The sequence below is a fragment of the Phyllostomus discolor genome, chromosome 13 (genome assembly GCF_004126475.2).
Source record: "Phyllostomus discolor isolate MPI-MPIP mPhyDis1 chromosome 13, mPhyDis1.pri.v3, whole genome shotgun sequence".
In the NCBI taxonomy this organism is placed as follows: domain Eukaryota; kingdom Metazoa; phylum Chordata; class Mammalia; order Chiroptera; family Phyllostomidae; genus Phyllostomus; species Phyllostomus discolor.
The window spans coordinates 51,783,259-51,806,579 of record NC_040915.2 but is presented as its reverse complement, the minus strand read 5'-3'; the positions used below and the strand labels follow the sequence as shown (position 1 = coordinate 51,806,579).

The 23,321-nt window shown below is 52.1% G+C and overlaps 1 protein-coding gene and 1 pseudogene across 2 annotated transcripts; both read right to left on the bottom strand.

Moving 5' to 3' along the window:
- Nucleotides 1–15,915: 15,915 nt before the first annotated feature.
- On the bottom strand, nucleotides 15,916–22,307 carry ACADS (acyl-CoA dehydrogenase short chain). Of its 2 annotated transcripts, none has more exons than XM_028528734.2 (10): nucleotides 22,167–22,307; nucleotides 20,912–21,063; nucleotides 18,870–19,019; nucleotides 18,549–18,660; nucleotides 17,997–18,148; nucleotides 17,516–17,686; nucleotides 17,295–17,432; nucleotides 17,076–17,171; nucleotides 16,855–16,911; nucleotides 15,916–16,686 (listed from the first exon to the last, which is right to left on the bottom strand). In XM_028528734.2, the coding sequence occupies exons 1-10, from the start codon at nucleotides 22,213–22,215 to the stop codon at nucleotides 16,534–16,536; spliced, it is 1,230 nt and encodes a 409-aa protein (XP_028384535.1). In that variant the 5' UTR covers nucleotides 22,216–22,307; the 3' UTR covers nucleotides 15,916–16,533. The 2 variants fall into 2 exon arrangements, with proteins under 2 accessions (XP_028384535.1, XP_035869784.1); XM_036013891.1 differs by having other exon boundaries at nucleotides 20,912–21,066; nucleotides 22,167–22,294.
- Nucleotides 22,308–22,455: 148 nt separating this feature from the next.
- Nucleotides 22,456–22,578, bottom strand: LOC114510474 (annotated as a pseudogene).
- Nucleotides 22,579–23,321: the final 743 nt, after the last annotated feature.

The window sequence follows — 23,321 nt, the reverse complement described above, 5'->3', positions numbered from 1 at the left end:
TGGGTTGGGAGGCAGGGGAGCGCTGGAGTTTGGCTGCCTGAGCCCCATGCTGGCCCGGCTGTCCAGAGGTGCACACAGAGACCCTCGTCCTGGTGACACTGTGGCAATGGGACTGCTCACCGGGACTCACGCCTCCTGGCCGGCCAAGACCAAACAGACTCTCCCTGAGGTGCTCGCAGCGACCAGATGTCAGTGTCAAAATCATGACCCCCCACTGTTGTCACAAAGCAGCGCGCCGTGAAATCAGCTGTCAACGCCCGTTCTGACCTCCAGCAACGATGGGCTGAGAGTCAGAGCAGCCCTCCTGCTAAAAAGCAACTCGATAGATAAAAATGTCTCCTGAAAGGCAACGGAGAGAGGGTTCTGCAGCTCCTGGGGAAGGGAGCCCCACCCGCCGGCCAGTCCACAAGTGACAACTGCAAATTCTCAACAAAACACGTAAGACAACTGTGTTACGGTGGAGAGAGCGGCCAGAGTCCCGAGGAGGAGGCCGAGGGGAGCCAACAGTTGGACGGGAGGGCACCAATGAGTGCTCGGTTTCATGGCTTTTGCCTGAGGACAGGCCCCATGTGGCCCCAGACGGAGCTCTTAGACCTGCAACCGTACTGGCTTCAAAAGCCACAGGGAAGGGTTCGGAATGACCCCAGCACCTAAAAAGTAAGAGGATAAATCCCAGAAAAAAAAGAGGGGACCCTACCTTCTGTAGATAAGCTCAGCTCAAATCTGTGGTCCCTAAATACACAGGTCAGAGTTCAACCAGATTTAAAAATAAATAAATTTCAGCTGCCACCCACCATAGGGAATAGGTTTTAGGTCTGAGTGCAGCCAAATTAACTGCTGGCAAGAAAACCTGATCCATACTCGAAAGAAAAGGCAAGTAATGGAAGCTGACTTTGAAATGACCCTGATGTTAGAATCAACGCTCAGGATTTTAAAGCAACTATTACATTATGCTCCAAGACCATAAAGGAAAACTGCTTAGCACGAAAGAACACATCCGAATTGGCAGCAGAGAAACAGTAACTGAAAGAATGAAATAAAGATTCTAGAACTGAAGCCCTGGCTGGTGTAGCTCAGTGGATTGAGCGGGGGCTGCGAACCAAAGTGTCGCAGGTTCGATTCCCAGTCAGGGCACGTGCCTGGGCTGCAGGTCACAGCCCCCAGCAACTGCACATTGATGTTTCTCTTTTTCTCCCTCCCTTCCCTCTCTAAAAATAAATAAAATCTTTTAAAAAATGATCTCTATTAAAAAAATATTCTAGAACTGAAAAAAACAATACCCGAAGTAAACTCGATAGATGGGTTAATAGCACTTGGAAGGTGACAGATTAAAGAATAACTAAGCTTGAAAAACGGGGTTGAAATCCTCCTCAGTAAAGAATCAGTAAATACCCCTGGCCTTATGGGTCATGGGTCTCCTCACGACCCATTGGCGCTGCCACTGCCCCCTGAGAGCAGATGGAAACGCTGGGGCATTGGCGGATTCAGTGGGGGCAGGGGTGGGGGGAGGGGCAACCAGAGTTTCCCAAGCCCTGAAATACAGCAATAACCACCTCCACTGAAGAATGGGGAGGAAAAAAAGATTGAAAAATTATCAGAGCTTCATTGACTTGTGGGACAATGTCAAACCGTCTAATGTACATAATTATAATCCCAGAAAGAGGGGAGGGAAAGAATTAGGAAGGCATTTTTTAGGGGCGTGGGGAGAATAATGGCCGCATGTTTCCGAAGTCGGGAGAAGGTCAAGAATCACAGCAAACTGCAAGCAGGATAAACACAAAGAGAACCACACCCTGGAACTCCATAGGCAAACTAGGAGAAACTAAAAATAGCAAACCTGGAAAGCAGCAAGGTAAAAGTGACACATTACATAGGAGAATGACAACATAATTGTATGAATACGGCAAGCTCCTCATCAGAAAGCAGAGAGACTAGGAGACAAGGTAATGACATCCCTAGAGGCGTGGAAGTAAAACATGTCGACCCAGAACTCTGCCTCCGGTGCACACATCCTCCGAGCGCCGTGCTCACATGAACTCAACAGGACCCGCCAGCTGCGGACTGGCAGGACGGGCCTTGCTGAAAGTTCTTCAGGCCCAAGGGAAGGGACACCAAACGGGAATTCGGATTTACAGGAAGCGGTAAGACGACCAGCGAAGAAGAAGTCGTTTGGAAATGGTCCTCGGTGACGCCTTCCAACACTTGTTATGCCCTGCAGGCGGCGCCCTCCCACCCTGCCTCAGACTGGTCTGAGTGGCCACGGGAGTCTGAAGGGACAGCGCGTGGTTCCCAAGGCCACGTTACAGCAGATACTGCCGTAGGTGTGTGACATCTTCGTAACCGTCGGTCATGCCAAAGTTTCTTAGCTATAACACCTAAGGCACAAGCAACCAAAGAAGAAAGTCTAGTTATCCAACTAGGTTGGATATCCTAGGTTGGATATTCAAACCAAGGTTTGAAGTCTAGTCATCCACTAGACTCCATCAAAGACCACAATCAAGAAAGTGAAAAGACAGCCCAAAGAAGGGGAGAAATTATTTGTAAGTCATGTATCTGATGAGGATTTACAATCTAGAATACATGAAGAACTCTTACGACTCAACAATAACTCGCTGGTTTAAATAGGCAAAAGATTGTAATATTTTTCCAGAGTAGATATGTAAGTGGTCAGTAAGCACATGAAAAGATGCTTTGCAACGTTAGTCATCGGGGAAATGTCAATGAAAATCATGCAGTTTTTGGGGGAATGATGAAAGTACTTGGGAATTAAATGGTTTCACAACTTGGTGGATATTTAAAAAGAACCACTGAACTGTATACTTTTTTTAAAAGATTTTATTTATTTATTTATAGACAGAGGGGAAGGGAGTGAGAAAGAGAGGGAGAGAAACATCAGTGTGTGGTTGCCTCTCGTGCGCCCCCTACTGGAGACCTGGCCTGCAACCCAGGCATGTGCTCTAGACTGGGAATGAAACCAGTGACCCTTTGGTTTGCAGGCTGGCGCTCAATCCACTGAGCCACACCAGCCAGGGCCTGAACTGTATACTTTTTAAGGCTGAATTTTTGGGGTATGTGAATTGTATCTCAATTTACAAAAAGGAAAATGGCATTTCCATCTTAATTTTGTGGACCACTCACAGCAGGGGGGGAGTTAAACGCCACATCATGTGGACACTCAAGCTGCCGTATGGAGAGGCTCACGTGGGGAGGAACTGAGGTCTCTTGCCAACCAACAGCCAGCATCAAATTGCTGCCATGTGGGAGTTCTTGGAAGCAGAACCCCCAAGTCAAGCCTTCAAATGACTGCAGCCCCAGCCAATATTTTGACAGAAATCTCACAAGACACCACAAGCCAGGACCACCCAGCTAGGCCAGTGCTGATCCCTGCTTCACAGAAACTGTGGAAGACGATAAATGCTCGTTGTTCTTTCAAGTCACTGAGTTACAGGGTAGTTTGTTATGTAGCAATAGGTAACTAATACAGCTGGCAACAGTGAATCCGTAGATCCAATATGAAAGACTTTTCTCTTAATTTCTTTAATGTACCTATCACTGAGCAAAAATGTTAACATTGCGTAGTGGGGCTGGTAACATATGAAGATGTGATTCCTGTAACAACAACTATGGTATAAAACGTGGGTGGGTGGGGTGAGTGGACTTACACAGTTGCAATATTTTTGTATTTTTGTGATGCGGTAAAATACTGACTCCAGGTGGGCTATCAAAGTTAAGGATGTGGCCCTGACTGGTGTGGCTCAGGGGGCTGGGTGTTATCCTGCAAACAGAAAGGTCGCCCGTTCGACTCCCAGTCAGGGCACATGCCTGAGCTGCAGGTTGGATCCCCCACTGGGGGCAAGAGGCAGCCTATCTGTGTTCCCCTCCCTCTCCCTTTCTCCCTCCCTTCCCATAAACAAAGTGTATTTTTCAAGTTAAGAATGTGTTGAGTTAGCCAAAAATTTCATTTTTTTTTCTGTAAGACGGCTCTTCTAGCACTTAGTTGTCTTAAACATCATCAGAAACTACTTTGTTAGATTGTATTGTGACAGCTGACGTATCAGCGTGCATTTTAAAAAAACTTACCAAAATTGGTGAGTTTTGAGCGTGGGCTGCGAACAAAAGTGTCGCAGGTTCGATTCCCAGTCAGGGTACATGCCTGGGTTGCAGGCCATGACCCCCAGCAACCGCACATTGATGTTTCTCTATCTCCCTCCCTTCCCTCTCTAAAAATAAATAAATAAAATCTTTTTTAAAAATTGGTGAATTTTTGTGCAGCCATTTTAATATTGAAGATGGAAGAAGATATTCCACATTTTCAGCATATTATGTTTATTATTTTTAAAAGATAAAAACACAACTGAAATGCAAAAAATGATTTGCTCAGTGTAGGGAGAAGATGCGATGGCTGATCTAATGTGTCAAAAGTAGTTTGCAAAGTTTCTTGGTGCTGTTGACATTTTGGCCAAATAATCCTTTGTTGTGGGGCTGTCTGATGCACTGGAAGATGTTTAGCAGCAGCCCTGGCCTCTACCCACTGGAAGCCAATAGCAGGAGGTGGCCAACATACCCAAAATATCCAAATCGATAAAGTTATTGGTGAAAATGAAAAACGTGTCTATTATTTTATGGGAAAAACTAAATGGACTTTTTGGCCAACCCAATACACACAATGGAATATTACTCATCCATAGAAAGGAATGAAATTTTAATACATGCTACAACACGGATGAACCTTGAAAACATACTAAATGAAATGAGCCAGACAGAAGAAGACACACAGTGTGTGATTTCACTTACATGAGGGACCCGAAATAGGCCAGTTCATAGAGACGGAAAGTGGACCGGAGGCCATCAGTGGTGGGAGGAGGGACAGGAGAAAGGGTATTTTTAACGAGGACAGATTTTTTCTGGGGTGATGGAAAAGTTCTGGGTGTGTGCAGAGGTGATGATGACACAACGTTGTGAGTATACTTAATGCCGATGAGCTGTATACTTAGGAATAGTGACAATGATAAATATGATGCCATGCATACTCTACATAGACAAAAATTAAAAATAAGAAAATGGAAGGTGAAATAAAGGCATCTTCGGCTCAGACACGCAAAAGCGGAGGGAATTCATCATTTTTAGGCTGGCACTATAAGAGATGTTAAAGGAATGTCTTCGGGCAGGATGATGACACCAGACAGAAGTGGTATCTGCTTCCCCGGGAACGAGGGACACCAGAAACCACAAATATTTAAGTAAGTATTTTAAAACTTTTATACTTTACATCTTTTTTAAAGGTAACTGACTGTTTTAAGTAAAAGCAATGAGATGTGGGCCCCATAATATATAGAAGTAAAATGTCCGGCAGTGATCACACACAGTCTGGAGGGGCGGGCATATCGATACGTCGTTTTAACATTCGTGTGTGTGTGTGTGAAGAGGTGCAATATTACTTGAACGTGAACTGTGACAAGTGAAAGAAGTATACTGTGAATCCTAGAGTAACCACTAAAATAAGAAAACAAGCCAAGGAAGGAGATAAAATGGAATTATAAAAATGACTCAGGAGAAGGAAGGAAACAAAGAAGAGAGGAGAGAAACCGAAAACAAACTGCAGGAGATGGGAGAGTTAAAACCAAACGTATCCACGACCACGTTGAATTGAAATGCTCCAAACACCCCAGCTGCAAGGCAGAGATTCTCAGGTGGGACTTTTAAATCGAGGCCCAATTATGAGAAACAGACTGCAAGGGTTAAGTGAGAGATGAAGAGTAACAGAGTAACGGTGGGGGTGGGGGGGATAGGTCCTGCTCCTGCAGTGGCCGTGTTAATATCAGAGTAGATTTCAGAGCAAGGATGATTACCGAGAATAAAACAGATCATTCAGCAATAATAATAAAATGGATGATTTATCAGAAGTACACATTAATCCTAAATGTCTATGTAGCTAACAATAAACTTCTAAGTACATGAAGCAGAAACTGATAGATACAAGAGAAAAATAGTCCAACCTACAATTATATTTGAGATTTCAGTATCCCTCTCTCAGGAACTTACAGACCAAATAACTAGAAAACAAGGACATAGGAGATTTAAATAACATAATCAACCACCTTGACCCTAATGAATATTTATAGGACATTTCAACCAACAACAGAATACATATTCCTTTTGAGGGCACAAAGAACATTTACCAAGATAGACCATATTCTGAGCCATAAAACAAGTCACTAAATGAAAAAGGACTTAAATAATAGAAAGTACGTCTTCTACCACAGTGAAATTAAATTAAAAGTCACAAAGATCCAAAAAGTCCTCCAATATTTGGAAACTAAACAAGGAACTTGTAAATAACCCATTGGATCACAAGGGGGGAAATCACACACACACACACACACACACACACACACACACACACCCCACCCCCCTGGAAGAAAACTGTTCTGAATGGAAAGAAAATGGAAACAAGTCTTGTCAAATGTGTGGGGTCCTGCCAAGGCAGGGCCAAGTGGGAATTTGTAATATTAATTGCTCATGTTTGAAATGCAGAAAAGTCTCAAATAAATTACCTAGCTTTCTACCTTAATAAACTAGACTAGGGAAGCCAGATCAACACCGAGTAAGCACAAGAGGAAATAACAAAGGTAACAGCCAATAGCAATGAAATCAAATATAGGAATATACTAGAGAAAAGTTAATTAGACCAAAAGCTGATTCTCTGAGATTGATAAAATTCATAAACATTTAACCAAACTGATTAAGAGGGAAAAGACATATTACCAATATCAGGAATTAGAGTAGGGATGCACCACAGATTCTGTATGTATAGAAAGCTATACATACAGAATCACTGTATGTATAGAAAGCTATACATACAGAATCTGCACGTGTGTATATATAATATCCATAGTAGAATATTATGAAAAACCTTATACCAATACATATGGGAATTTAATTGAAATGGGAAAATTCCTTGAAAGACAAAAACTCCCAAAGTTCAATGAAGAGGTAGCAGATAACCCAAACAGTCCTAGATCTATTAAATTGGATTTACAGTTTAAAACCCTCCCACAAAGAGAACTCCGGGCCTAGATGTCTTCAGTGGTGAATGCTGCCAGATACTTGGGAAATATTACTGAATCTCCAAGTTTTTCCCAGAAAAACGAAAATGCTTCCTGTAGGGGGCAGCATTTCTGACGCCCAGGCTGGACAGACGGTATAAGAAAACCACAGACCAGTACAGTACCCTCGTGAATGCAGACACAGAAAATCTCAAAATTTTAGCAAATTGAGCCCAACAACATATAAGAAGGATAATACATCATTGCCAAATGGGGTTTGTTTCATGAATACAAGTTTGGATTAACTTTTAAACACCAATCAATGTCATTCATATTAACAGAATAGAAAAGAAAAAAAACATGCAGAAAAGGCATTTCATAAAATCTAATATCCATTCATCATAAAAATCAGCAAATGAGCAACAGAAAGGAACTCAATAGGATGATGTGCCTTTCCAAAAAAACCCTAAAACCAGCATCCTACTTAATATCGAAAGAAATCAGCAGAAAACAGGAATTTGAGGGGAAAAAATGGTGATTCAGAAATCCATGTTCCGGAGCGTGCAGGGATGAATTTTGCTCATGATGCTTCAAACTATTGCTTTAATCAACTGTGTAAGCGACACTGTCAGATTTTTTATCTTATATATGTCTGTGCTTGTAATTCTCCTTAAAGTCTTTTAGCTATAAAAATAAATTCACAAATTCTAAAACAATAATGACAAAAGACTGTAAATAATGGACTCACTAAATGGAGCTGAATTACTACACCTGCAGAGAGCTGAGGAAATTATCCAAAGTGTAGTGCATAGAGACAAGAGATGGAAATATTTAATTTTAAAAAAAGAAGCTAAGAAACGTGGAAGATAGAATAAGGTCTGACTTGCATCTGCTGAGAATTCCAGGCAGAGCTGCCCGCGCCAGCCACTCGGGCTTGCTCTGGGGCCCGGAAGAGAAGAAGGGCAATGAAACCCACACACGGCGTGTTCACCTGGGGCCAAGGGTGCCGTGTGTGGCGGTCCAGGGTGGCACACCCACGCCAGCAAACACCGGGAGGCTATTCACGAGCAGGAGGCAGATCTGTAAGAAGTGAGATCAGGTGTCCCTGCAGATCCGCGTTCACGGGCGAGTGCGTGCCGCACAGGCGGGACAGATGGGCCTGTTTATGGGAGCGTGACGCCAACAGAAGCCACGGCCCTCGCCCAGGCGTCTGTGGGGAGGTAGAGGGACGGGTGACCGTCGCCGCTCCGCGGGGAAGCAGGGCAGGAAGTTAGACTGATGTCACTGTGAGCACGGCCTTGCTTTTCTTTTCAGGTTTTATTTATTTGGTTTTAGAGAGAGGGGCAGGGAGGGAGAAAGAAAGATCCGGCGGTTGCCTCTCGCACAGCCCCCGACCAGGGACTGCCCCCAGGCATGTGCCCCGATCGGGAATGGAACCCGCGGCCTTTCACTTCGTGGAACGCAGTCAGCTCACGGTCAGGGCACGGGCGCTTCTTTTCTGTGTGTGTTTTTAAATTTGTGTCTGCATGAAGTAATTAAAAAAAAAAAAAACTTTACTAAAAGAAAATTTTGCCAAGCAGTGGGAAACAGCCCCCGGGGCCACTGCGTGTACACCAGGTGGGGTCCTGTCCCCAGGGAAGTCCCTGCGGTTGGTGACCACCGACTCCGGGCCGCCGACAGCCGGGCTCCCGGGCCGTGCTTCCCCGGGGCGGGCCAGGCCGGGCGAGCGCTCCGCGCCCCAGACACGCCCTCCTGCGGTGAAGGGGAGCGAGACAGCCGCACCTGCTCCTCTTTCCCTCGGAAGGGGGTTAAGGTCCTGAAACGGGGTAGCTTGTCATCACTCCCGAAGGAGGATACGTGATGCCGTAACAATCGGCGGGGACAAAATCCAGGGACAGGCCCGCGGAGGCGTGCGCGGAAGGCGAGGCGAGAAGCAGAAGCTCATGCTCTGTGCCCCCTTCTGGGAGACGGTCATAGCCCCTCCCAGCCCCCCATTTCTGGGGAGCAGAAACTGGAGACAGGGGCCTAAGCATATTATTTAAAGGTAAAGACAGCAACTGGAAGAACGAAGAATGTCTTAGTTTTCCAAGTTACCCAGGGGAAGACATCACAGCCAAAGGTGAGGAGTACGGAAAACGAGAAGGAAGTGTAAAAATGGATCGTGTGAAAGAGGCGATGAATCCAACCACTTAGAAGTGATGCGGGAACTTCCCAAGTAAATGCTTGAGGAAAGATACACGAAGAAGATGTGCACTATAAGAAACAAGGACATGATATTCCGCATCCAACCAAGCCCAACTTTGGTAAAAAGTAGGAAGCACAACGAAAGTTTTGTGAAGTTGAGGAGCCCAGTCCCCACTGAGTTTTTTTACGGATCCAACCCCGACTGCGACCTGGGGTTCCTTTCAGAGAGGGGAGCGCAGCTCAGGGCCAAACACAGGGCCCGCCAGAAATTTTGAACACTTCGTGACAACGTCTTCAGTCGTCACTTCGGTCACTAGAAATTAAAATATTAAGATCTGGCCTTGTTAGGAGCCTTCAGGGACAAACACATGGAACTGTATAAGCAAAAACGCAAGACAGGAAACTGACAGAAACAGAAATGTTATTGAATAACCGCGCGTTTCCTTTCAGCCCCTAACCATGAGGTCGGTTGCGGGGGGAGATGTGAGTAAAAAAAAAAAAGCTCCTTCCTGCTGAGACCCGTCTGGTGCTCTCCCTGACCACCACCTCTAATGATCGATCCTGTCCCTCTCCATGTGAATGACACTGCCCGTGCTCCAGCCCACCGAGTCCTCCACCCCACGCCCACCCTGTCAGGCCCTCCTTGGCCCCTGTCCTTTTAACCTCCTAAGTGCCCTTGGGGGTCCCTGCTCCCCAAACCTGTGTGGAGAGACAGAACGGAAAACGTGCCTGGCTGACCTCCAGCATCTCAGCCTGTAATTGACCCAGAGCCCCGGGCTGCTGGGCTTGGTAAGTCACAGTGTCTCCCAGCCGAGGGCACAAGAAATGGGGACACTGAGGCAGGCCGGTTCCTGGGAGGCCCAGGACTCCTCTGACCGCCAAGGGGGCTTGAGGAGTCCCTGACGCCTTGGCAAAAACTTCCTTAGGCAGCACGGCCGACTAGGGCGCTTCCCTCCGACCTTGACCTCTGCTCTGTTCCACAGGTGCCGTCACATCTCAGTCTGACGGCCCTCCCAGCCTGAAGTGGCTCCCTCACGTTCCCTTGCACAGGTGTTTCCCCCTAAAAAAAGCCTTGCACCTTTAATCTCATCTTGGGGTGCTGCTTCTTGAAGGTCCGGGACCGACAGGCAGCCTTCCGGAGGGGCGGAACCTACAGGGCATGTGTGTGCGTGAACAGGCAGAAAATGGAATCAGAAGAGTTTTTCTTCACTGTTCGGCGAGACTGGGGGAACAAGTGGTAGGCACTCGGAACTAAACAGAAGATGAGGCACTCACCCAAGTCCAGGAAAGAAAACATCGTGGCGGGGGGGGGGGGGAACTACTCATGCCTCAGCTGTGACAATAGGGACATCGTCACAATAAGGTCAACACCAAATCCTGACCAGGACGGAAATGGTGACACAGCTAGACTGAGCCTGTGGAGGGAGAGGAGGTGGGAGAACGGGCTGGGGAAGGAACGCTAGCATCTCAGCCTTTTTTTTTTTATTTTAAGATTTTATTTATTTATTTTTAGAGAGGGAAGGGAGAGAAAGAGAGAGAGAGAAACATCAATGTGTGGTTGCTGGGGGCCGTGGCCTGCAACCCAGACATGTGCCCTGACTGGGAATCGAACCTGCGACACTTTGATTCGCAGCCCATGCTCAATCCACTGAGCTACGCCAGCCAGGGCGCATCTCAGCATTTTTAACTGGGACATAAACATACAGAACCTAAAAGTTGTAAGTAAAGAAACAGAATAAATAACATACATATATAATCTCGGCACTAACTTATTTTTAAAGAGCGAAAATGTGTAAAAACTGGAAGAGTCTGGGGAAGCGAGAAGGAGGAGGCAGGGGACTGGGGGTTTGGTTACAGCCTTGCAACACTATTTCATCTTTGTACATCTTAAATTGAGGGGAAAATGAATATAAAATAAAAGCATTACATCCAAAAACCTAGAAGGCCTGTGCTGATGAAATTTAAGATCACACTTAAGGGGTCTGTTTTCTAGGAAGACATAAATTAACACACTTGATCCTAGAGAAGGCAGAAAAAAAGGAACCGGAACAGACCACTACGTCTAGAACGAATAGAAAAAGCAGTTGAGAATCTGCCGTGCATGAAAGTACTCTGAATGAGACTATAATGGTGGACACATGCTGTTATACATCTGTCCAAACCCACAGAATGTACACCACCAAGAGTGAATGAGCCCTAATGTAAATGATGGGCTTTTGGGGGCAGAGAGAGAGGGAGAGAAACTGTAACATGAGAGAGAAACATCAGTCTTGCTTCTCATCATACACGCCCTGACCGGGGACCGAACCCACAACTCAGACATGGGCCCTGACCGGGAATCAAGCCAGTGACCTTTTGCTTTGTGGGACGATGCACAACACACTGAGCCACACCAGTCAGGGCAAAAAAAAAAAAAAAAGTTTTAAAACTGAGTTTAAAAAAATGACCTGCCCCCAGGCAAAAAAAAAAATGTTTTAAAACTGAGTTTAAAAAGATGACCTGCCCCCATCCTTAAAAAAAAGGCATCTTACAACAAGTGTCTGTGAGGCTGCGGAGCGGCCGGAGCCCTCTGTCACAGTGGGCAGGAGGGTGAATGGTGCGGCCGCTGGGGGGGATGCTGGGCGGCAGCTACTGAGTGTCGTGCACCCTGTGGCCGGTGGTTCCAGTCCCCGGCCTGCACCCAACAGAACTGAGCACTTGTGTCCCACGCGTGGCTCAGGCAAGGACATTTGCTTTGGCTTCAGTTACAACACACACAAAGGCTGGAAACAACCCCCAAACCCAGCAACAGTAGAATGGGTAAATAGATTGTGGCACGCTATTATTATTATTATTTTATTTACTGGAGAGAGAGAGAGAGAACAGCAATTTGTTTTTCCACGTATGCATGCATCCACTGGTTGGCTCTTGTATGTGGCCTGACCAGGCAGGGATCGAACCTACAACCTTACCATATTGGGATGACACTCTAACCAGCTAAGCTGCTGGCCAGGACCATGGCATATTATTAAAATGAATATATAGCCATAAAGAAAGAATGAACTACTGACCATAATTCAATATCACAAGTAAATCTCAGAGACACATACACACTGAGTGGAAAGAGTTAGACTCCAGGGGGTTCATATCGAACCACTGAATTCTACGCACCTTGAAAGCAGACAGAACCAATCCGTGACGATAGGGATGAGAATGGTGGTTGCCTGGGAGGCTACTGACAGCTCTGGAGGCACCAGGGAGCCCTGGGGCGCGCTGGGGATGTTCTGGACTCTTACCTGGATGCTGGTTATTTGAGCGTAGTCGTGTGGAAAAATGCAGAGAGCTGTACACTTCAAATGTGTGGACCATACTGGTTATAGTTCGTTTTTTCAACGGAAAAATACGGTATCAAGCCCAGATGGTTTTATTGAAAGTTCTTTAAAGAAATTCTATTGCTAAATAAACTATTCCAGAGCACGTAAAAAGTTGGAAATGGCTTAACTCTTCTCCAACGATGACATAACCCTGACACCAGGACAGAATAAAACATGAGAACTTTATAGATCAATCATACTCAGGAATGCATATGCACAAATCCTACTTGAATATTAACAAGCTAATTATCAACAGAGCAAAAAGACACCCCACAGAATGGAAGAAAATATTTACAAATCACATCTCTGATTATGAGTTAATACCCAGAATATACAAATCACTCTTATAACTCAATTGAAAAAAAAAACAAAACACCCAAAACCCAAGCAACCAAATTCAAAAATAAGCAAAGGACCTGAATAGGCATTTCTGCAAAGAAGATATACAAACGACCAATAAGCACATGAAAAGATGATCAATATCCTCAGTCATTAAGGAAATGTGAATCCAAACCATAGCGATAAACCACAAGTAGGATGGCTATTATTAAAAAACAAACAGACAAAATAACCAGTGTTGGAGAGGATGTCGAGAAACTGGAACCCTTGTACATTCCTGGTAGGAATGTAACACGGTGTAGCCGCTATGGAAAACAGGACAGCGATTCCTCAAAAAGTTAACTATAGAATTGCTATGTGATCCAGCAATTTTACCTCTGGGTATAAACCCCAAAGAATGGGAAGACAGGGTTCAAACAGATATTCATACACCCGTGTTCATGGCAGCGTTATTCACAATACTGAAAAAGCAGAAACAAGCCAAAAATCCGACAGATGAGTGAATAAACAAAATGTGTTATATGTTTCTAAAGATATATTATTCAGCCCTAAAAAAGGAGGAAATTCTGAGACAAGCAACAATATGGACGAACGCTGAGGACTCGATGCCGAGTGCAATAAACCAATCACAAAAGGAAAAATGTCGAGTCGTCACTTACAGGAGGTTCCCAGGCGTCAGCTGCGTAGCGACGGACGGAGGCGGGGCGGTTGCCAAGGCCTAGGGATGGCGGGGCGGGGGGCGCATGGAGAGTCAAGGTCAAACGGGCACAGACTTCCGGTTTGCGAAGAAGCGACAGTGCGGGGTGCGGGGTGGGGGGGGGGGATCACTGAAGTGCTCGCAGAAGCGGGGGTCAAGCCCGCTATTGTGGCTGCAGCTCCTGCGCCTGGTGGCGTTGCCCGGAGCTCCTTTTCCCCCTCGCAGCAGAGAGAACCTCCAAAACGGTATAAGCTTCAAGTCTCAGAAAAGCGGTCTCTATCCCTGTGTCCCTGCACCCCGACACAGGGCCTTCCTCAGACTCCGCGGTCCCATTTTTATAACCTGCGTTCTTCCACATGAGAGCCCCACCCCCACCTCAACCTCCTTCTTCTCAAGGAGAAGTGGGAATCAAGGCAAAGTTCACAAACCCCTCTGTTTCTTCCTGGCATCCTTGCATACAACCCCCCCCCTCACCCTCCTCTGGGCCCGCAGGCCTCACGGAGCCACCTGTCAGGGACCCGGGCAGCGACAGGCCTCCATTTGCTCCCAGGTGAGGTGGGTCAAACCTGGTTGCTGCCCGGGGTGGGGGGGTGGCGAGGAAGCCCTGAAGCCCACCCAGCTCCCTGCCCCTTCCGCTAGCACCTGAGCCCAGGGCGGGGACAGGGGACCCCAGGAGCCCCACAGAGGGTGTCAGCAAGGTGCTTACCTGGAGCGGGAGGAGGCACAGCCTTTGGCCTGCTGCCCTGGCGCCGCCGGACCTCTGGAGCCAGCAGGGAGCTAAGTCCGTCCGACCACAGGGCCGTGTCTCATTCTCAAACTACCTCACCTGTGCACGGTGCCCCGCTCCACCAGCTCGTGGGCGCCTGCCTGCCTGCAGGTGGTGGAAATCAGGACCTCAGTTCCCGCAAGGAGCTCCTCTCTGCCCTGCGGGGCCCTCCGCCCTCCATGCCCCCTCCAGGGCTCCCAAGGCCAGGTGCTGGCCCCGGAGTTTGTGCCAAGGGAGCCTCTTGCAAGGGGGCCTTTGCTTAGGCGTGGGGGCACTGCCTGCCGGGGTTTCTGGTCCCGCCGAGGTCAAGGGCAGCCTTGCAGCGTGCAGCCCTGAGCGGGTGGAGTGGGCAGCTGGAGGCTGGGTGAACCGAGCCTCCTCCCGCTCCAGGTAAGCTGGGAGGCCTTCAGAGCTTCTCCCCAGGAGCAGCCAGGTTTGACCCACCTCACCTGGGAGCAGATGAAGGTCACTTCCTGAGTGCCTGACCCCAAAAACGTCGGAGAGGGAGTGTCCAGGTGGCTCCATGGGGCCCCCTGGCCCCGAGGAAGGTGAGGGAACAGGTGCGAGGCTGCAGCCACCTTTGGGGCATTCTTTCCGGTAGCGTGGAGCGGGAGGGGACTTTGAGGCGCAGAGGGAAGCAGAGGGAGCCCAAACTGAGCTTTAGTCCCAGGCAGGACACAGCCAGGCTGGAACCCAGCTCTCCCTGCTCAGGGCCAGGCCTCTCCTGGCTTGGTGGTCCAGAAGGCTTCAGGCCCACCATCCTTTTGGAAAGCTCCTGGGCCTTGAGGGGCCAATGGCAGCAGCCCACAGGAGCCACTCCGGACCTCCAGGGCAAATGGCTGACCTCAGAGGAGTCGGCCAAGGCCCCAGGGGGTGGGGGTGGGAGTAAGGGGGACGAGGGGCGGCAGCACCAGGCCGGGCACGGAAACCCACACGCAGTGAGGGCTGGTGTTCAGTGCCCATTGGGTGGTGGCTCCACAAGGGTCACCTCTCCATTGTCTTCCCCTCCAGAGACCTCACAGCAACGACAGGTCAATGACCCTGCCCTTCCTGCTCCGTAGAGGGCAGTGCCCACCTCCTTGGGAATCTGGGCTTGCTCTCTTTGTCCTGTCTTCTCTGCACTCGCCTCTCTGGGCCACAGAGATGAAGCGCGAGGGCTGCGGCTGCAGAGGCGCCACGGCGCAAAGCCAGCCCTCCCGCACGGGCCCTCGCTCACAGACACGGCGCTGGCCCACTGTGCGCACTCAGAGAGTAAGCAAAACGGGTGCCTGAAGTCTCCGTCTCCTCACCCGGGGCCCTGAACCAGCTTTGCTCCTTCCCCGGGTCCCCTCCCCTGGCCCATCTGGCACCTGGACACTCACCCAGGCCCACTGGACCCAGCTCCTCATTTGTGCGACCTGGGTCAACCCTGCCTCCTACTGGGGCTCCGGGGCTCTCCCTGGGCAGACAGACCCCCCTGTTGCGGTTGCACACACGGAGGCATGCTTGGACCCCCCGCACCACAGCAGCACGCAGGCGCAGACACAAGGCTCCAGGGACACAGGTGTGCTTTATTACTCAGTTCCCACACATGACGTCCCAAAGCCCAAACCAGACCAGCCACCTGCACACGCTGATACGTCACAAAGAACATGCCACGGTGTTTCCAAAGGCGCAGCCCTGGGCCTGAGAGCACAGCTTCTGCTGCCGGAGGCCCATTAGTTCTCACTTCTACCTCCTCCCAGCCCCCGGTCTCAGGGAAAAGAGCAGACACCGCCAAGACCCAGGCCCACCAGTCTCCGGCTGAGCTCCAGGGCCCACGGGAGTGATGGAGCCCCAGAGCAGTCCCTTAGCCCTTCCCACGGCCCCGATGAAGAAAATAAGGCACCGTTGTGAGGGTGGAGCAACGCCAAGAAACGGAGCTGCAGACGGGGTGCTCAGGCACAGGTCACAGCCCCTCGCTCGCCTCGCATCGCCCGAGACCCACTCCCCGGCACTCTGGCCTCGGGCAGGCAGAGGTCCGCGCCAGACAGCCTGGGGCCTGGGCGGCCTGTCCTCCCCACAGTGTCTGGGAGTCGGGGGCAGGCCACGCAGCTCCCACTCCCTTGCCCACAGTCCTCGGGCCAGCCCCGAGCTGGGTGGGGCGCTGGTCGGCCCGGCCGGAGGGGCTCAGCTCCGGTAGCTCTTGAGCAGGTGCCCCGTGATGACCAGCCTCTGGATCTCGCTGGTGCCTTCGTAGATCTCGGTGATGCGGGCGTCACGGTAGTGCCGCTCGGCCGGCATCTCTGTCACGTAGCCCATGCCACCCAGGACCTGAATGGCCTGAGGGGAAGAGCAGGGGCTCAGGAGGGAGAAGAGCCCCTGGCCTCGGGGAAGGACAGGGGGAGGATCAGCCACGTGGAAGGGTGGGCTGGGGGAGGGGTGGCTGGCACTTCTCCTCAACCCCGGCGCCTCGCCCGGGCACCACGTCCATGCACCAGGGACACTCACCTGGTGGCTGATGGCAGTGGCAGCCTCCGATGCAGCCAGCTTGGCCATCGCTGCCTCCTAACCACAGGGGACAGTGGGGTCAGAAGCTTTCCCTTGCGGGGAGCCCCTAGCACCGGCCCCTGGGCGGCAGGCCCAAGGACTGGGACCCCACCCGGACTGCTCCCTCAGGCCCTCGGCCCACCAGCAGGCCCACGCCTGGGGGGACCCCTTCCCACAGGCACCTTGGTGAAAGGCTTCTTGTTATCCTTCAACATGGCAGCGCGCCAGGTCAGCAGCCGGGCGCTCTCCAGGGCCAGGGCCATGTCCGCCAACTTGAACTGCAACAACCAGGCCCCAGACCCTCGGTCAGCAGTCGCCCCTCCCTCCCTCAAAGGACTCGAGGGAGGAGAGGCGAGCAGGGGAGCAGTGAAAGCGAGTGCCCCCCCCCTCCACCTCGTTACCTGGATGCCCTGGAGCTTGGTGAGGGGTGCCCCAAAGGCCCTGCGGTTCTCGGCGTAGTTCACAGCACAGTCCAGGGCGGCCTGGGCGATGCCCAGAGCCTGGGCGGCAATGCCGATGCGGCCCATGTCCAGGGTTTGCTGTGGGGACCGCCCGGTCAGTAGCTGGCCAGCTGGGCCCCAGGGCCTCGACCCAGGGCCCCCACTCCCGCTGCCGGGCTCACCATGGCTATCTTGAAGCCCATCCCCAGCTCCCCCAGCAGGTTCTCCTTGGGTATTCGACAGTCCTCAAAGATGAGGTTGGCCGTGGACGAGGCCCGGATGCCCAGTTTGTCTTCCTTCTTCCCCAAGGAGAGCCCAGGCGTTGGCATGGGAACCAGGAAGGCACTGATGCCCTGAAAGAGCAGAAAACCCCAGCAGTGATTTTCCCAGAGGCTGCCCCAGGCCACGCCCCTCACCAAACCACACCAGACACAAGCCCCAGCCCTTCCCTCCACTCCCCAAAGGCCGCCCTCTGCTGGCTCCTCCGGGAAGGTGCAGGCACCAGCCCCAGGCCAAGGGCAGGCAGGGGAGGCAAAGGGAAACCCCAGGGTGCCCCAGAGCAGAAACCGCTCCATCAGGCCAGGGAGACCTGGGTCTAGAAACTACGAAATGACTGCAGCCCAGAGGTCTCCCTGGCCCCGTCTCTGTCTCTGGGGTCCCCACCTTGTTATGCAAGGACCTGTCGGTGCTGGCAAAGACCACCGTGGCCGAGGCCTCCCAGGAATTGGTGATCCAGGCTTTGGTGCCGTTCAGGACCCAGGAGTCACCCTCTGCCCGGGCGGTGGTGGAGGCGGCTCCTGCGTCACTGCCATTCCCTGCCCCATACGCAGACTCAGAATCCAGGGCCACCTCCACCCCCGGCCACCCAAGGGCACCGCTGCCAACTCAGCAGGGAACCCCCACCCCCACCCCGGCTGGTGAGCACAGCCAGGCTCCAAAGAGTCAGGGCCTGCCCCCAGAGGAAGCTCCAAGGCCACACGGGTTCCCGAAGCGATCAGAGCAAAGGGGGAGGGGGTGCAGCGTGCTGTAGCTGCGCAGCTTCAGGCCAAAGAGACCCCAGGGCCGAGCGTTCCTCCCAGCCCGGCTGAGGTGACCACCCAGGTCGGCACAGGCCCCAGCTCCTGCCTCTCCCCAAGGGGCAGCTGGCTCCAGCCTGACTCAGTCACCCTGATTCTGAGGGGAGGGAACTAGGGGACGGCTGTCCTACTGCGGCACCTGGTTCACTGAGGGCAAAGCAGCCAATCTTGTCGCCACTGGTGAAAGGCGTGATCCACTTCTGCTTCTGCTCCTTGGAGCCAAACTTCAGGATGGGCCCCAAGTACAGGGACTGAGGGGACAGAGGGGAGAGGTCAGAGGCCTTCCAGCCCAGGCACACCTGCCCGCCTGTGGGCCCCACGGAGAGGCCTGCTCTCTCCAGAGCCCGAAGGGCCCAGTCCAGAGGAGGCCAGAAGCTGGGAACCACGGTCCTCATGTTGGGACTCGCGCCCACCCCCCGCCTGCCTGCCTGCCCGCGGGCCCGGGGCCGGGGGGACTCACGTTGTTGACACTCATGATGACACCAGTGGAGGCACAGCCCCGGCTGATCTCCTCGATGGCGATGGCGTAGGCCAGGTAGTCGAGGCCAGCGCCGCTCAGCTCCTCCGGCACGTCCATGGCCAGAAGCCCCAGCGCGCCCATCTTCTTCACCTGGTCTCAGGGAAGGGGGTCACGGCAATGGCAGCTGGCAGCCGGTGCCCACCCTCAGAGCCCCAAACCCCCTGCCCTCAAGCCAGTGCCTGTGGCCCCGCCCACCCATCCACCCCATGATCCCTGAGTCCAGACGCTGAGACCCAGCCTCAGTGAAGGCATGAGTGACAGCACCATGCACTCGAGCCATCCTGTCCCCACACCCCGCACTGGCTCATCACCTCTGTCTGCAGCCACAACCACGGAGAAGGCAGAAGGCACAGGAAGCCTTCAGGAGCCTCCAAGGCGAGACGCGTGGCAGCATCATACCGTAGTGGTCTTCTTTCAGTCCCTTGAGCACATCATGCACACCCCCTTCCCCACCACAGGGCCTTTCCTCATGCTGCTCCCTGTGGGTCATGACCTTTACCAACTAGGTGCTATCCATCTCAGCCCTCACTGAGTCAGGTCCTGTCATCACACACTCTCGCTGGGCCCGTGCCTCTCTGCTGTGCTTATGCAGCAGGAAGGTCACCTACCATTGTGCTCATTTTGATCAAGGTCTTTCTCCCTGCCCACGAGGGCAGACTGTGTGTCTGCTCACTGCTATGTTCCCAAGGCAGCGAGCGAATGAATGAACAGTAAGAGCTTCGGATTTCTGATGTGGAGTAACAATAACAATCATGGCGAACCATCAAGGGCCTATGACATGCCAAACCCTGTCTGAGTGCCTTGCATGCTTCTGTGCGAGTCTGTCTGTGAGAACGGTGCTGAGTCAGCCCCCCATCACCGGTGAGGAAAGCGGAGCTCAGAGCCCGTGCGTGATGCAGCTGGGACTGAAACCGGGCGATGACGCCAGGGTTTTGGGCGATGACGCCAGGGTTTTAACCAGCTCAGCACACAGCACAGCTCTACCCTTCTGACCCAGAACAAACTCCTTACCCTCTGCAAGCCTGCTTTTCACCCGAGAAATGTGCACAGCAGAGCCTAGCTGGCTTCAGGAAGAAACAACTGAAACCAGCTGCCTCTGGGAAGCAGGGCTCAGGCGAGAAAGTGGTGTCGATTTTCACCTGCCCTGATTACAGATTTAAGATGTTCCTGATGGTGCTGGCGACAGAAACACCAGTCGGGTGCCTCTTGCACGCCCCCAACCAGGGTCCTGGCCCGCAATCCAGGCACGTGCCCTGAGCAGGAATCGAACTGGCAAACTTTTGGTTTGTGGGATGACGCCCAACCCACTGGCTGATTCTCTTACGTGCCCTGACGGGGGATTGAACCCAGCACCTCGGCGTATCAGGACAATGCTCTAACCAACTGAGCTGCCCGGCCAGGACCAGCAGGAACACCTTAACCCTGCAATTGCAGATGGACAGACACAAATGCAGGACACACAGTGGCAGGGGAGGGACGATCCTGACTGGGACCCGAGTCTGGCAGGAGACAGACTTGGGTGCAAGCCCTTGCCCTGCAGCTCATTGGCTGAATGACCTCGGGCATGTTTTCTAGCCCTCTCACCAGCCCAAGGTGCATCAGCTGTTCCTTAGGGTGCACAGCACCAGCACCTTCACCTCGTGGGATGGCCGTGGGAAACGGACGGGCAAACATTTTCCAAGCCCTGAGGACGGTGCCTAGCACATGGCAAGAAGCTTACACTTTGAATATTATTACGAACACAATGCCTGCCACGTGGTAAGCATGTCAACCGTTCACCATTATTATTGTTATTCCAGAAGTTCAGTCCTGCTACAGACCTCATTCTGGACAAGGGAAACTTCCAGAGCATTTCCTGGGCCCCCAGACCTGCGTTAGGGTTCCTTGACTGGAGTCTCAGTGTCCCTGGCTGTCGCTGTCACCACGCACCCAGGAGCCGAGGGCAGACCTCCATCGTGGGCGGTTGAGGTTGGTGCTCTCACCTGAGCCGCTGGGAAGCGGTGCTCCTTGTCCAGCTCGGCCGCGATGGGAACCAGCTCCTTCTCAGCAAAGTCCCGGCATGTCTGGCGCAGCATCTGGTGTGTCTCGGGCAGCTCCACAGACTGGTAGATGGTGTGTAACTGACGGCGGAGAGCTGCCAGCGGGCACAGTGAGGGTCAGCGGAAGGGGCACGCGAGGTCTTGCACAATCACAGTAACAGTGACCCACTAACTCACTGGTTCGCCACCAGGGATGGTTTTGTTCCCCCCCAAGGGACATGTGGCAATGTCTGGAGACACTTTTGGTTGTCACAACTGCATGGGGAAATGTTATGGACAGACTAGAAATAGGGATGCTGCTAAACATCCTAACAATACACAGGACAGTCCCCACGTCAAAAAATGATCCACCCAAATGTCAATCAACAGTGCTGCTGTTGAGAATCCCCACAGTAACTGCTGACAACGCTTGCCAAACACTTCGCATACACCCCCCCACTTGGTCTTCAGTACAGTGCCGCCGAGAACAGTAAGGGCGCAGCTCTGTGACCTTAGGCCAGGGTCTTAACTGCACGGAGCCTCGGCTAACACTTAGGGTGGGCAACAGCGTTGAGTATCTGGGGACAGGAGGTTAAAAGACACTAACTGTAGCATTTAGCGCATGGCCTGGCACAGAGAGCTCTCAGTGAGGGTTCCCTTTCTTGGTATTGCCCAGGGCCACTGGGTCTGACCAGGCAAAGGAAGCCCTAGCTGTGCGTGTCACGGAAGCGCCAGCTGGAGAGAAATGGTAAGATGGGAAAGGAGGTAACATACGCTGGGTGGTGTTATGTGCCGGGCACTGTATTAAGTGTTTTACATATCCTGTGATCTAATCTTTACAACTCTGTTTAAGAATAGTAATTCATTATTGTAGTCATTTTACACAGGGGCCAACTGAGGTCGGTGAGGACTGTGTCTTGCCCAAGGTCACAGATTCAGACTGTGGGTTCAATCCCAAGCTTGGCTCCTTTGGAAGGGCTCACCCTGAATCTCCACTGGGGGGGGTGAAATGAGGGGAGAAAATGCAGCTGCAGCCCTGAGAACTGGGCTGGGGGTGGGCGCCCGAGCAGGAGCTGCTGTCACTTTAGCGCCCGACCGCGCAGGCGCGAGATGCAACCGAACTGGGGCAAAGGCCACGCACGCTCCAAAGGGGGCCCCGCCCGCCTGCTTGGCCAGACCCGGGCCGCGGTGCCGCCGTACGGAGTCGGAGAACACTCACCTCTGCGGACGGGGCCGTAGGCCCGGGCAAGCAGCGCGGCGCAGGCCATGGAGGACCGTGAAGGCGCACGGTTACCTCCTAGACTCCCGCCGCAGGCGTTTCCGGCTGCTGGGGCGGGCCCTAGCGGGTCACGGGCCCCGCCCCTCAGCTCTAGTGGGCGGGGCCTTCCGGGGCCCCGCCCGTGCCCCGCCTCCCTTCGTGGAGATAAAACCAAACAGTCCGGTGTCTGTCGGGTATCAGAGGTAAGGTCCTCATACTTTTTCTTCTTTGTTTTTCTGTTTTCCTGAGCTACTATGGGAAAGGCGAGTGGCAGCTGCAGGCACTACGCTGACGAGAGCTGTCAAAGTCTCCCAGTTGCTCTGGCATGCAGTTGGAGATCCCATGGCTACTACCAGCCCTTGGCTGGGTCCTCATCCGTTCTTAATACACTTCCATGGCTGGCCTATGGCATCTATCATAAAATCCAATTTCATGGCCTAAAAAGCTCTATATCACACCCGCCCCCCGCTCCGGCCTCATGGCCGCCATTCCTTTTCTGTCTTGGCCCCGGCCACATGTGCAGCGTTTCTCTAAGACACCTAGCCGGGTCGAGCCTCAGGGCCTTTGTCACCCACCCGTTCTCTCTGCTGGAAGGCTCTCCATTCAGATCCCACTCACCGAGGCCTACCCTGACCCCAGGAGGCTAGTGTTGCTCCCACACACTCTCTATCCCATGGTTGGCTTTTTATATTCGTGACACTTAGCCTCTGAAATCTTATCGAGTCCCCCAATAGTCCATGAACTCCAAGAAGGGCAAAGGGTCTAGTCTTGCTCTGGTGCTTGATATTTCCCCCAGAAGTTGTGGACGTGGAGGGGCACTGCCATTTCCCTGTGCCACTGTAGTCCCATCTGTCTCACTCCCAATTGTGGGGTAGAGTGGCCTGGGAGCAGGGGGCACTGCCCCATAATGCCATGCATTTGGTCCTCAGCATCCTCTTCAGGATGCCTTCATGCCACCCAAGAAGCTATGGCAATGTCACCTGTCTCACAAGGGTTTTCACCAGGCACACGTGAGAGACTTCCACGCCCTCCCAGCTACCCACACATCCCTCCAGCTGCCTTTCTCCCCTCGTAACTCACCCAAGCATCTTTCCCCAGCACTAACCCACATGCCAA

Bases quoted from the DNA above. Each gene is read 5' to 3' on its own strand.
- ACADS (XM_036013891.1), bottom strand. From the start codon at position 22,215: ATGGCCTGCGCCGCGCTGCTTGCCCGGGCCTACGGCCCCGTCCGCAGA. The intron at 21,067-22,166 runs GTGAGTGTTCTC...TGTGCCCGCTGG, and splicing joins CTACGGCCCCGTCCGCAGAG to CAGCTCTCCGCCGTCAGTTA. The intron at 17,172-17,294 runs GTAACGAGGTGG...TGGTTGTTGCAG, and splicing joins CCAAGCTCCAGGGCATCCAG to TTCAAGTTGGCGGACATGGC.